The following is a 13,786-nucleotide window of genomic DNA, read 5'->3' on the forward strand; positions in this document are numbered from 1 at the left end:
ACTTCTCACCTCCCATGCCTCTTTAGTGAATCATCAAACGATCAAAGAGAAATAAAAAGAATAAGAAGGAAAAGAAAAAGCAGTCTACACAATCAGACTAGTAAATGATTAAGATTTGATTACTAAATCAAAGAACCTAAGAATTTCATTTTTAGAAGACATTTTAGTAGCCAATATGTAAAATTATGAAGGCCAGGCTAAGTCCTAGGGAAACAAAAAGAGACAAGGACAATCCCTGCTCTCAAGAAGCTTACAGTGGATTGAAGTAAAACCTTCTTCACCAAATGAAGAAATTCTACAAGTTTATTGTCTAGATTTGCCTCCCTCTTCAAGTACTTTTGTTGTTACCTGGCTCTGAATACTATGATAAGCTGTACTTTGATAGCTTTTGTAATGGACCTAATTGCAATGAATAAATATGCTATTTCCAAATTCATCACGGATTTACATTATCCATTTGGAGTAGCCATTAAATCACTATTAATATTTTTATCAGAGTTTAAGAGAGATTGATGCATGATGACAAAATATATTGGAACTTTTTTTCATATAGAGGATAAGTTTCTCCTGCTCAATTAGCTTCATTAATATTGGATTTGCTATTAAAAAATACTCATATCTGGTCCTTCTTTGACCATACTTTCTAAGATTTAAAAACCAAAGTAAGAATGCAAGTTCAGGCTAATCACTGCTTTGGATCCGTTATGAAGGGATATTTAAAGGAAAGAAGCAAGACTAGTGCAAGAATCCTTCCCTTCAGTTAAAACCAAAACCAATAATCCCAATGATTTAGATCAGTCCACTAAATGTGGAGTGCACCTGGAGGAAAGGAATTTCGCCTCCTGCTCAAATTCTCTCAAGATTCTGACAATGAAATTGAAAAGAGTCATGGTTTGGAAAGAGCTGAGACTTGATCTGAGCTGCAGATTCTCTCTGCTGATAAGGGTGAACAGTGAATCTGATGGATATGATGCAGATTATTAATTTCTAAAATTATTTTAAGGTATGGTTTGAGATAAGATGTGAAGACATTTTTGTATATAATCTTTTTTTTTGGCAGACAGAAAGGATTATATCATAGCAGACCTAGGATTTTGGGAAGAAGTATCTGTGGTGGAATTTCACCTCCCACCCCAGGAACTGTTAGTATTAGTTATGAAAAGTAGAAACAGCAATGGCTTTGTAAAATAGACTGTTTAAATCCTGTCTGAGCCTTATTTGCTGAATAAACATGAGCAAATCACTTAATCTCTAGGAGCTTCAGTTTTCTCATCTGTAAAATGGAAATAATAATAATTGTTATCATCTACATCATTAGGCTGTTGTAAGATTCTGTTGAGATAATGCAAACATTAAAGTCCCTTGTAAATGTCAATTATCGTTGCTATTAGTATTATTTATTGTCATCATCATCATCATCATCATCATCATCATCATCATCTTCATCATCATCATTTAATTGTTAAAGGCAAGTATTTTTGCCTGAAAAATTACAAACACCAGTAAGTATCAAGGACTGCCCAAATCGCTTTTGATTACTTGGCAAAGAGAGTCATTCTCTTTTGTGTAGAATATAATTCTAAAGTCGATGATGAAGAGAAAACATACTTTAAAAATATGTGAGTTTTAGATCCAAAGTCCTTTATATTCTCTACCAAGTTTTGGTCCTTGTGGGACTTTTTTTTTAAGACGACAAACAAATGTTCTTTCTTAGTCTGATGAAGTTCCTTGGGAAAGAAAAAAAAAATCAAACCATTTTTCTTTTGTGTGCATTCATCAGATAAGTAGAAAATAAGTCGTTTGGCCAAAGCAAACACTTAAATATTTAAATATTAACTGAATCCCTTTGAACTTACTGTAAATATTAGAGCTTTATTGTTTTCGAAAATGTTAGCATGCCACACTCAGAATCTGGAAAGTGCTACCTGATATGTGTGGGTGGGGATCTGGGTTGCCTGAATAATTACCCTTGGGGAAAAGAACTAAAGTCCTCCCTTTCCCTTATATTTTACTTTGTGCTTGACTATTTTGTGCTAGAAGGTTGTTTTTTTCTTCATATTTTTGTGTTGTGTTTTTTGTTATTGTTATTTATATTTTTGGTCTGGTCAACTGTAGCTGGGTTATCAGTGGATATCTTCTACCTGATTTCTGAGGGCAGGTGAAAGAAATGGCTAAAATAAAACTCCTTTCATCTTCTATAGTTATGGATGTTTTTGATTCCAGGAACATTCAGGACAGGTCCTTCCTTAAAGTTTACAACAAGGATCCTGCACATGCGTTCAATCACACGCCCAAAACTCTGAATGGAGATATGAGGGTAAGTGCCTGAATTCCATTTGTAATGTTTTCTTTTCATATGTGTGTGTGTTAAGTCATTTTCTTCCTGAAAGTGAAGTTTAAGACAGACTTCCTGTCTTAAACTAGTTGCATGTTCACATACCCTCCCGGGCCATTGGAAAGTCCTTGCTACTCTTCCAATTCAGTGACTCACTAGCTTGTTGCAATAAAAGTTGAACAGCAGTTTTCAGACTTCCATGTGACTTAGAACCAAATAACTGACATTTGTATAATTTACAACATGTCCTGAGTTATATCTAAGAACGAGATTCATTCCTTGACCCAAAAAAGGAGCCTAAACTCCATTTTGCAAAGAACTTAAGACAACTTTAATTTTATTGTGTCTTAACCTTATCAAGATGGCGGCTCTCCTTTTTCCCCTCTTTCAAAAGAGAATGAATCAAATATTTGTGTAAAAGCTTTTGATGTATCCACATATGAGATCTTATAGGTCTCAGTTTTCTAAGTGAATAAATGAATGAAGGAATGAAAAAAGCATCTATTAAACTTTCGCCATGCACCTGTCCTGGGGCAAAACTTTGGGTATATAAATATAAAAGAAATAGTCTCTGCCCTCCAGTTACTGATACTTTAAATCATGCTAACTGTCCCAAACATGCCAGTTTGGTGGAGGGCACTGAAGATTAGCCCCTTTTCAAGCATCCTTACCAATGAATGAGAAATTGCCATGATTGGGGAATTCCCAAAAGGCTCATAGGAAAGTCTGAAATCCAGTAGATTAGTTTTGATGGGAAAATGAAGGCGGATGAAACTTAGGTAAATCTCATGGCTACTCCAAGAAGTATTAAGACATTCATTAAACACTGGTCCAAGTGCTGAGGAAGCCGCTCCCTGCCCCTCAGATTTAGGAGTTTGCTCTGTTTAAAATGAGATAATTGACCTATTGAACTTAGCAGAGGAACGATATGAGATGAGATGGTTTTATTATAGTTGAGTTACAAGGAACTGTGCTACTTGCCCTTTGGCTGAAATGAAGTTCCCTACCATGAGAAAATTGTTATTTGAGAGTGAATATCTATCTGGGTCAGGATACAAGCAAGAGAAGCCAGCAGATTCCATTAACTCCAGAAAGAATATATATGTAGCCACAAAGGGTGGAATAGGAGTGATGACTTATTATGGGAAATGAGTGCATGGTGGGTTTTTTTTTCTTCTTAATTTTGAGGAATGTCTGCTCCTCACTCAACCACTGGCTATATAACATTGTAAATCTTAGGATTGTGACGTTTATTGTGTTTGTATTTTAAATGTAAAACAAGATGGTATCAAGACAATTGTGTCTTATAATTGCCCAAACATACTATATGATTCAGAGGTGTCAAATATGTAGCCAACAATATTCCCTGCAAGAGCAAAACTGGATTAAAATGTAATTAGGAAATATAAAAAAGTAAAGAAAAATGCAATACAGCATAGATAATGTTAATTTGTGATTTTTCTGAGTCAATATGTATCAGAAGGGATCTGTTTGTCTTTGAGTTTACCCCTATGACTGAAGGCTGGATAGTGTGAGTTCTCTCACATTTTATTAGCTTGCTATTTTCATTGTCAGGGATGTTTCTAGAAGGCTAAGTTTGTTTCCACAAGTCTCTTTGCTGCCTGGCATCTCTGCCTCCTTGGAAATGTAGCCTTATCAGTGCTCATATTCCTTTTCTGGGATTTAGAGCCATTCTCATGTAGCAGCAGCCCTAGAATAGTCTCTGAAAAATCATGTTAATGACTGGTTAGGACACCTGTTTTAACTCCCAAACAGATGTGAGACCTACATAAAGATTAGTAGGAAAAGCATATAGAATCAAATATTAACCATATGCACAAGATTGATTATCACAAAACAGGATTTTTGGCTTGGAGATTCTGGGAATATTGTGCATTTGGATGAGACCCTCGTGACTCTTTATTCTGAGTGGGCTTCATTCTGATTAAATACTAACCTGTTTGTTGGGGGAAAACCAAATGCTTTCTCACTGATGCTCCTATTCCCCAGTTGTACAACATCACAACCAAAAGACAGGACTTTGTTTAGAATTCTGGTTCAGCAAAGGAATTAGAGAGTTTCAGAATCAGTCAAGTGTAATAATGAAAACAAGGAAATGAACTCTTTTGTTTCCTGTCTCACCTAACACAGTTCTATGAGGTCATCTCAGAATATGACATTTACTGAACCTCAAAACTAATGGAAGCTCTATTTACTCGAATTGAAATCCCAATATGTCCTTCCTTCATCAAAGGGACCTGTTTCTGATTGGAATTATCTCCTTGTTACAGAACCCTCCTTATAATAAGTATCATCACATTTCCCAACAATTCCAATTTTTGAAAAAGCAATTTAAGTTATTTTTATTGATTGTTTTTGTTTATATATCATCTACATTTCCTACTTCCCTTCCCCCCCTCCCAAAGACCCATGCTTTTATAGTGGGAAAAAAAAAACCAATGTACTAAAGTGATCTGATGTTATAGTCATTGTTCTAGAGCTCTGGTCCTTGGCATCTAGTAAGCAAAGAGGATAGAGTCTCAAGACTGCAAGCAGGAAGATTCATCTTCTTGAGTTCAAATCTGGCCTTAGACACTTACTAATTGTGTAACTCTGGGCAAGTTACTTAACCTTATTGCCTCCATTTCTTTATCTGTAAAGTGGTCTGGAGGAAGGAAATGACAAACCACTCTAGTATCCCAAATGGGGTCACTAATATTCAAACACCACTAATTCTTAAACATTTTTGAGAAACGATTCAACAATATCAACACTCATGAATCTCCACCTCTGCATATATTCTTGAAAGATGGCTTTTCATGTCTCTTTTTGGGGTCCAAACTTGTTCATAATCTCATAACTCTGAGTTTTGACTTTTATTGCTTTTTATTTATGTCTTCCCATGTTCTTCTGGATTCATCATTTTCATTGGTTTTTTAAAGAATGATAATATTCCATTGCCTTTGGGTACAATTAATTTAGCCATTCACCAATCAATGGAAATTTCTAATTTTTTTGCTTCCAGGAAAAATGTACAAAAAATGTAAATATTTTTGGTATATATGGGACTTTTCTTTTTTTGTCATTGAGCTCCCTAAGGAAAGAATTTAAAAACTAATAGACCAATAGAACAGAGTTCAAATAAAATGCCTAATGGGTATTAGAAATTGGGAGAGTCCTTATTCCTGTTTTCAGCTAGAGCACGGTAATGAAAGAATTTGCTTGTGGCTGTGCTTATGAGTCACTTTCTGGAGTGCTGAGTCTGATGTCATTAGAACTTCACTCACCAGTCTCTTGGCAGACTGGGACCAAAAAAAAAAATCACAGCTGCAGACTCCTTACAAATAAACTTATACCCCATGGAAAGGATAGTCTGGGATGGGCTGGGGGCTAGGGGTGAGCAATATCAACATGGGGTCTTTGAGGTGGCCTCTTAGACATTCCTGAAGCACCAAATTAAATCTCATGTCATTAAAAGAAAAATGTAGGATGCATGTCCAAACTGTATCATCTCCTGGAGCAATCATTGGAAAATACTGGTATTACTTGGGAAACACAGAATGAATGCATCAGCCTTGAGGTTATAGGCCTCGGGGTACAGACAAAGTATATACTTGGTGGTGGAAATGCTTGTATTTTTGTACATTTAATATCTCAATCTGAGCATTTTTGAGATCTGACTGTCTTATGTGACTATAATCAAATAGTGAAGGCAGTGCCCTGTAATGGAGATAATGCCTAGAAGGTCTGGATTTGAATCTCACATCTGATACTTGACTAGATCCATGGTCCCTTAGGAGATTTATGGATCAATTATTCACCTTCTTTTGTGCCAGATGCTAGAGACACTTAGACAACAATGAAATAGTATCTGTTTTCAAGGAGCTTACATTTCTTCCAAGTAGACAACTGTACAGAGATAAGAGCAAATATATGATGGTTTAAAGAAGGATAGATCACTAGCAGTTGGGGTAAACAGTTTAAAATTCTTGAGATTTATTTTGGAGACCATCTCAAAGGGTTATTGTGAAGATCAAGTGAGATAATACATTTGAGGCACTTTATAAATTTCCTCATCATCCTTTTTGTTTGTTTGTTTTTTGCTTTTTGCAAGGCAATGGGATTAAGTGATTTGTCCAAGGTCACTCAGCTAGGTCATTTTTAAGTGTCTGAGGTCAGACTTGAACTCAGGTCCTCCTGACTCCAGGGCTGGTGCTTTATCCTCTGAACCACCTCATCACCCTTAACTTATCTTAACTTTCAACCCCAATCTAATCATCTGCCAAGTCCCATTGACCCTGTCTCTCACATCTACCCCTTTTCTCAAATAACTGCCATAAGCCTGGTTTTAGACACTCAGTACCTATCACCAGAACTTTTTAACTACTCTTTTGCCTCCAAATCTCTTCCCTGACAGCATATGCTACTGACAAATAAAAGATAGTTCAAATCATGGAGCTCCCTGCTTCCAAATTTTTTAATGGCTCTCTCTTACCAACCAATAGAAGTCCAAACTCATTAGCCTAGCATTCAAAGTCCTTCATAATTTGACTCCACCACTGTTTGTAGTCTCGTGTCCTGCAATTCTCCTTCAAATACCAAGTTGGATTTCTCCATGTTCTCTAAATACTCTCCATCTTTATCACCTGCAGGCCTTTTTCTCATTCCTTTTCTTCTATCTTGAGGGAACATCTTATGGCATATTACCTATCCTTCAAGAGCCAGATCAGATGCTAGTTCCTCTTTGAAGTATTACCTAATCTGTTACAGTTGGAAGAGCTCTTCCCAGTTTTATGACAATGCTGATGATGATAAATATAAACTTTATATTCATGTAATATTTAGAGGCTATTTCACTTTTATCCTCAGCAAGATAAAAGCAATGCAGGAAATCCATTGTTTAGCTTATTTTTGTAGAGGAAAAAGCAGGTTCTGAGAAGTTAAGGGACTTATCAAAGGTCACATATCTAGAAAATGGCAAGGCTAGAGTTAGAACCCAGATTTTTTTATTCCTTGTCCAATACTCTACTAATTTCACTTTACATATGCTGTCATCTATTATAGATAGTCATCATGTATTTGTTCTTTATCTCTGTATATGTTGTCTACTTGGAAGAAATGTAAACTTCTTGAGAACAGACACTATTTCATTGTTGCCTTGGTATCTCTAGCATCTGGATACAGTCTTAAAGAAATAATCTTAAATAAATACATACATGTTATATACATGTGTATATATGGTTGTGAGATATAAACATAGACAGATATAGGCATAGCTAGCTATATCTATCCCTTACATCCATCCAAGTGAAAATGACTGGTAGTCATAGGGACTCCTTCCTTGCTTCTCCTATTTGAGTCCTTCTCTTTTTCCCCCTCCCTTTTCCCTTCCCCTTCTCCTTCTCCTTCTTCTCCATTCCATTCTCTCTCTCTCTCTCCCTTTCTTCTTTCCCCTTCCCTCCCCCTTACCATTCTCGTATCTTTGTCAAGAAAACCACAATTGGGACATGATGAATTGAAAACTAACTGAACAACAATTTAATAACATGATTGTGCTTTTTCTTTAAAAAAATAAACAAGCAGATGACTCTTAACTTCAATCCTTTATATTTCAAAGTTCATGATTTACCACATAGCTCTCAGCTCATCTTCCTCTAAGGCAGAGAGGAGGAACTTTTTTTCTGCCAAGGACTATTTGAATATTTATAACACCATTCTCAGTACATATAAAATTATCAGTTTAAAAATTAACCTACTATATTTGGTCAAACATTTAATTAATTCGCCCCTAAAAGAAGCTCCTAGATTTATTGAATTTTGAGTCCCACCTACAAGGCCAGACTAAATGATCTCGTGGACCTTATAAGATGCATGAACTACATATTCCTACCCCTGCTCTAAGGGATCTAAATAAAAAAAAGAGAGAGAAGACTGGGAACATAGAAAAGACTATACTCTTTAGTTTTCTCCCTTGTTGTACTAGAATAAAGAGCTCACCTAATCCATTTATTTGAATTTCATGGATCTGAGCCTCTGAGAAATGGAAGATATGGAGAGACAGATAATCATTAACATCTGATTTGAGGGTAGCTAGGTGGTGCAGAGGATAGAGCAACAGCCCTGGAGTCAGGAGAACCTGAGTTCAAATACAGCCTCAGACACTTATCATTGCCTAGCTGTGTGGCCTTGGGCAAGTCACTTAAGCCCATTGCTTTAAATAAATAAAATTTTAAAAAATATACTGAACATCTGATTGGGAGGGTTGAAGACATTTCTTGGGCCTGGGGACTTGTCCATCCATTCATAACTCATTGAAGATGAGTGGTTAAGTCTCAGTGACTTATTAGAGATGATCAAATAAGCCTGAAGTCATTCTGTACCCAGAAGAATTATTACATCATTACTTATTAGTATAATTAATTATTCTACTTATTATTACTATATATATAATTAATTATTCTAATTATTATATTAGAATATATTTGACTCTACCCACATGAGAGAAATTTAGAAGTGAATTATATCTCAGGTTCCCAGAGAAGGCTAGAGTGGGAAAAAATGAGTCAAGAAGCCCCTTTGGACCTCGATTAAGAAAACTCAGCCCATAGCTTTGTAGGTTATGAATTACATTAGCAGTGAAAAACAGTATTACAATAGAGACTTCCAGATATCTCTGTGCAAATTCTCTCCACTGAGGATGACAGAAGGAGAAAAACCAACATGGTTAGAAGCATCAAGCAATAACATTGGAAGGAAATTGAACAGACCTACCCCTAGGGTCTGTAGAAGGGAATTATGGGGGTCTAACAAAATTAAGAGGGGTTCATTGACACCATCAAGAAGCTTCCTAGCTCCATCTACTACAATGTAAGAAACTTATTATTTGCCTGACATATATGTAATAGCATTTGAGTTTTTCTTCCTACTCCCATCCCCATCTCCATCCCTAGCAAGGGGCATGTAAGCTAAGAAAGTCCCTGTTTCCATCTTACCTTCTTTGCCTCATTATTAAAACTGTGAGGGGATGGCTAGGTGGTGCAGTGGATAGAGCACCGGCCCTGGAGTCAGGAGTATCTGAGTTCAAATCCGGCCTCAGACACTTAATAATTACCCAGCTGTGTGTGGCCTTGAGCAAGTCGCTTAACCCCATTGCCTTGCAACACACACACACACACACAAAAAAAACCCAAAAAAAACCCAACAACAACAAAAAACTGTGAAACTTTCTTTAGGGGAAATTCACCTATCAAACAATGAAAGTTGATTTCTCAGTCTAAAAGGCATTTTACTGTCTTGAGTCATAAATTGGTAACCTTTTACCTTAGATCTAGAACAGAAATAAACATTGACCCAGTGCTTTCCGGAAAGCCTCCCAAGGACTCTTTATTTTCTACATTTTACTGGTGAGAAACTAAGGCTCCAAGTTTGTTAAATGACTTTCTCAGGGTCACACAGCCAATAAATAATGGAAGTCGAATTCCACCCCAGATCCTTGTAGCTAGTTCTCTCCATCCCACTCTGTTTCCTCCAATCCCTCTAAAGAGCCAGTTTTCACTAGTCATTAGTGCCTTCCTGGATAGCTGGCACCCTGCCAGAGAAGACTGAAGGCTTTGGAATAGTAGAGGCAATAACATCTTTGTGAATGTCTGAAACATTTTCTTATTTACGTTCTCAACTGTTTGACAGCCCTGCCTGCATTTCATTATATGCTCGAGTTAACACTGTTGAAATCACTTTAAAATGATGTACAAAATTATCCATCTCTTAGACTGAGGGCTTTTTCCTGCAAGTCAAAAGGTGTGTCTCCCACACTGATTGTCTTTATCAAGATCATTAGTTATTCAAACACATGTTCAATCTGGGGTTGGCCAGAGCTCAGCAAGGACACATCCTACCTCTGAAGTTATGAAACCTCCTGATTTTTTTTTAAAGGGAAAGAGCTCATCTCTGCCCAAGGAATGCATAGCTTTCCATCTCTCTTCCCAGCCTGGAAGGCTGCTCCCTTCTTCTGACACTTTTTTTTTGTCATTGAGAGGTTATGACAATACAAGACATATTGTATTTATAAACATCACGTGCTTCCTCGTTGTGGCTCCCAGCTCTGCCAGACTGAACACATGGAAGAAACATTTCTCGTTAGCTCAGCATTGGTTTTAGTTATGCTGGTTTCCGGGACAGGGAAAATGCCTTCCTCCTCAGATTGAGCTTTTAGAGAGTAGAAGAAAAACCCCTGAATGTCCGTGAAATAGTCTTAACAAGGGAGGCTACTGTGCCTTTAAACCACAGATTTTAACTAAAGGTTTCCTTCTGTAAGAGGGACAAAAATCCCAGCCCAAACCAAAAAGCCCAAGCTGTACATTTAGTCTATGTAAAGACAGACTGAACTGGAAGCATTGGGAGGTTTTCAAAAATCTCTGCGAGCCTAGAAAGTTTTTTCCAAAGAAGAAAAGGTTCATAGAAGATGTAAGGTAAGAATTTTATTTTTATAATCTTCTGAAACCTTTTGCCATGTTTATCAGAAACTTTGAATGAGCTGATTATGAAGTGTTCTGTAGCAAAGTGCACAAAAAAACCCTTTTAGAAGATATTAAGAATTGAATAGACTCTAACCTTTTAAATGCAGCTTAGAAGGAGATTTCTTCTTTACGGACTGTGAACTTCTTAAAACGTTTACCTAAAATGTAGAATGTGTTTCCTGATCTGTTACTCTCATTATTTAGACGATGCCAGTATTATTTGGTAGGTAGGTAGATGGTAGAGAGACCCTTGCTGGTCTGCATTTTGTGACAGTTTCCTAGTTTTTTAATGAGATACTAATCAATATTGCAGTTGGGAAGGGAAGGAGCATCATATTCAGTGTGAAATCAGGATTCCCCATTCACAATCCAAGAAAATAAACTCACTTCGAGTTGAGTTTTTCAGAGAAACTAATTTGATGGCAAAATTTTTAAATTAAATCTTGTCTTGTTTTCCAAACAAATTGACAGTTTAAGCCTCATGAACTAACTAATGCTTCCATGATTCTAACTACCCTCTTATTGTGTTGTTTTTTATAAATGTGGGGTTCAGGCTCATTTTCAGTAATTGCTGTTCCAGAGTTAAAGCTAGGACTGGTTAAATCACTGCATTTTATAACTTATCATCAGCCCAGCACACTCTCTTGCCATGGTTCCAGTGGGTGTGTGTCTCAGTTTCAAGAAAAGAAAAGTATATGTTTTAACAAGTCGTTGCAAAAGGAATATCTTTTGTTAGACCACATGCTCCAATTTTTGGTTTGGAAAATATGTACACATAATAGACCTAAAACAAGTATACATTTACAGCATTGAAGTATTTCTTTTTAGAGGACCATAATGAGAGAGTTGTCTTTTTAAAAAAGCATCTCCACTGGTGTGTGGATATATGGTGAAAGGCAGTAGTAGATCCAGACCTAGCCTCAGAAACTCTGGACTTTGTTTTCTGCTCTGATACATACTGCCTATTCTCTCTCGCTACTAAATAATGCAAAGAATTGAGTGCCAAGCCTGGAATTAGAAAGAGCTGAGTTTAAATGCACAAGCTGTGTAACCCTGGGCAAGTCACTTAACTTCTGTCTGCCTCAGTTTCATCAACTGTAAAATAGCAATCATAATAGCACAATAATAACATTATATGTAAAAATAATATGACAATAATAAAGTAATAATGAAATAGTATCTGTCAAGTATTTAAGCACAATCCTTCATACATAATAGGTGCTTTAATGTTCACTTATCATAGGCAGGTTTTTTAAGACAACAGGTAACACAAAAGTTGTTGATCAACATTATTAGAACCCACCAAAATGGTGAGATTTTAGGTCTTGATGCACCCTCTTTATCCCCACCCTCCACTCTCTGTGTGTGTGTGTGTGTGTGTGTGTGTGTGTGTGTGTGTGTGTGTGTGTAACTGATTTTTTTTTTTTTATGCTTGAGACATTTTCGGTTAATCTGTCAGTAGGGCTTAGCTGTATTTGTCAGATGATTAGCTGGGAAGATCCTAAGGCATGTTTCATTATCTTCATCTAGCATCTGAAACTCTATGTACAAGGACACAGCCATTCTCCAAAAATCATATAAGTCAGGGATGTCACAGAAAATAAAACATTTCTACTTGCTCTATTCTCAAGCTGCCAACCCTGTTTTCTATATGAATCTTCTATGACACCAGAAGAGCAATTGAAATTAAAAGCTAGAACTGGGTTCTGTGGCCAGCTGTGTGACCCTTAACAAGTCACATCTCCTCAAAGTCTGTTCCCTAATCTCTAAAATATGGATACTTGTACTGCCTACTTTTAAGTTTTGTCATTTCTTTATAAATACAAGCCATTAGTATCAAATGATTTTTGTACCATTGGCATAATGGTTCTTTTGAGATTTCGGGTTTTTATAACCTAATGTGATAGTCATAGAATTAGAACCAGAAGGCTTGATGGAAATCAATCAGTTCAACCCTCTCATTTTACAGATGAGGAAACTAAGGCCCATAAAAGTAAGAAGTGACTTAGTGGCACAGCTAGATGGCACAGTGGATGGAGCACTGGCCCTGCAGTCAGGAGGACCTGAGTTCAAATCCAGCTGCAGATACTTAATAATTGCTTAGCTGTGTGATCCTGGGCAAGTCATTTAACCCCATTGCCTTAAATAAATTTTTTTTTTAAAAAGTGACTTAGCCCATGGTCACAGAATATGTGGTACAGCTAGAATGAGAAGCCCTTTCATCTGACTCCAAATCCAGTGGGTTTTTTCCCCCCACTGTAACATGATCAGATTTGTTCTCTGCTCTAAATCTTAACCAAACCTGATCCAAAAGGAAGCTACATGGTGCAGTGGATAGAGCACCAACCCTGGCGTCAGAAGGACCCAAGTTCAAATGTAGTACCAGACACTTAATTAGCTATGTGACCTTGGGCAAGTCACTTAACCCCAATTGCCTTGCCAAAAATTAAAAAACAAACTGACCCAAAGGGAAATAAGCATCAGTCTAACCAAGTGGTTTTGGAATTGGAGAGACTTGTATTTTGTCACCTGAACTCAGAGTTTCTTTCCACTTTCCTACAGAGACATGGCTACAGTTTTGTTTTCTTTCCTTTCTTTGTGGTGCCACACCATAAAAATTTGTATTCTTGGGAATAAAAGCAAAATCTTTGTTTTTCTACTTGGAGAACAAGTCTCATGCCTTCCGAGGAGATTAGGGCTCATTGAGCAAGTGGCTGAGCTACAAGATGAGGAGGGGGAGGACTGGACTGGGATCCTCAGATGCTGAAGATGATACTTTGGAAGACAATCTAGCCTTTTGATTCTTTCTTCCTTCTAGAAGTCTTGCTTGCTCTCTTCCCCTTTTCCCAGCCCAATCCTCCCCCTCCTCAGATTGAGACATCAACTCATCAGTATAAATATCCTGGTGATTTATGATGTGAAGGTAATTACTGCC

General features: G+C 37.0%; 1 protein-coding gene across 14 annotated transcripts in view; it reads left to right on the top strand.

Moving 5' to 3' along the window:
* The window catches only part of KIAA1217 (KIAA1217 ortholog), a 564,114-nt gene that overhangs the window by 429,048 nt on the left and 121,280 nt on the right, over window positions 1-13,786 (top strand). For 13 of the 14 annotated variants that reach the window (XM_074192996.1, XM_074192997.1, XM_074192998.1 and 10 more), the window contains one exon: window positions 2,224-2,317. In XM_074192996.1, the coding sequence (XP_074049097.1) occupies window positions 2,224-2,317 (94 nt within the window). Of the gene's footprint in view, window positions 1-2,223; window positions 2,318-9,525; window positions 10,804-13,786 lie in introns of those variants that run through there. The other variant, XM_074193007.1, reaches the window with a different exon arrangement.

The sequence above is a fragment of the Macrotis lagotis genome, chromosome 7 (genome assembly GCF_037893015.1).
Source record: "Macrotis lagotis isolate mMagLag1 chromosome 7, bilby.v1.9.chrom.fasta, whole genome shotgun sequence".
NCBI classification, from domain to species: Eukaryota; Metazoa; Chordata; class Mammalia; order Peramelemorphia; family Peramelidae; genus Macrotis; species Macrotis lagotis.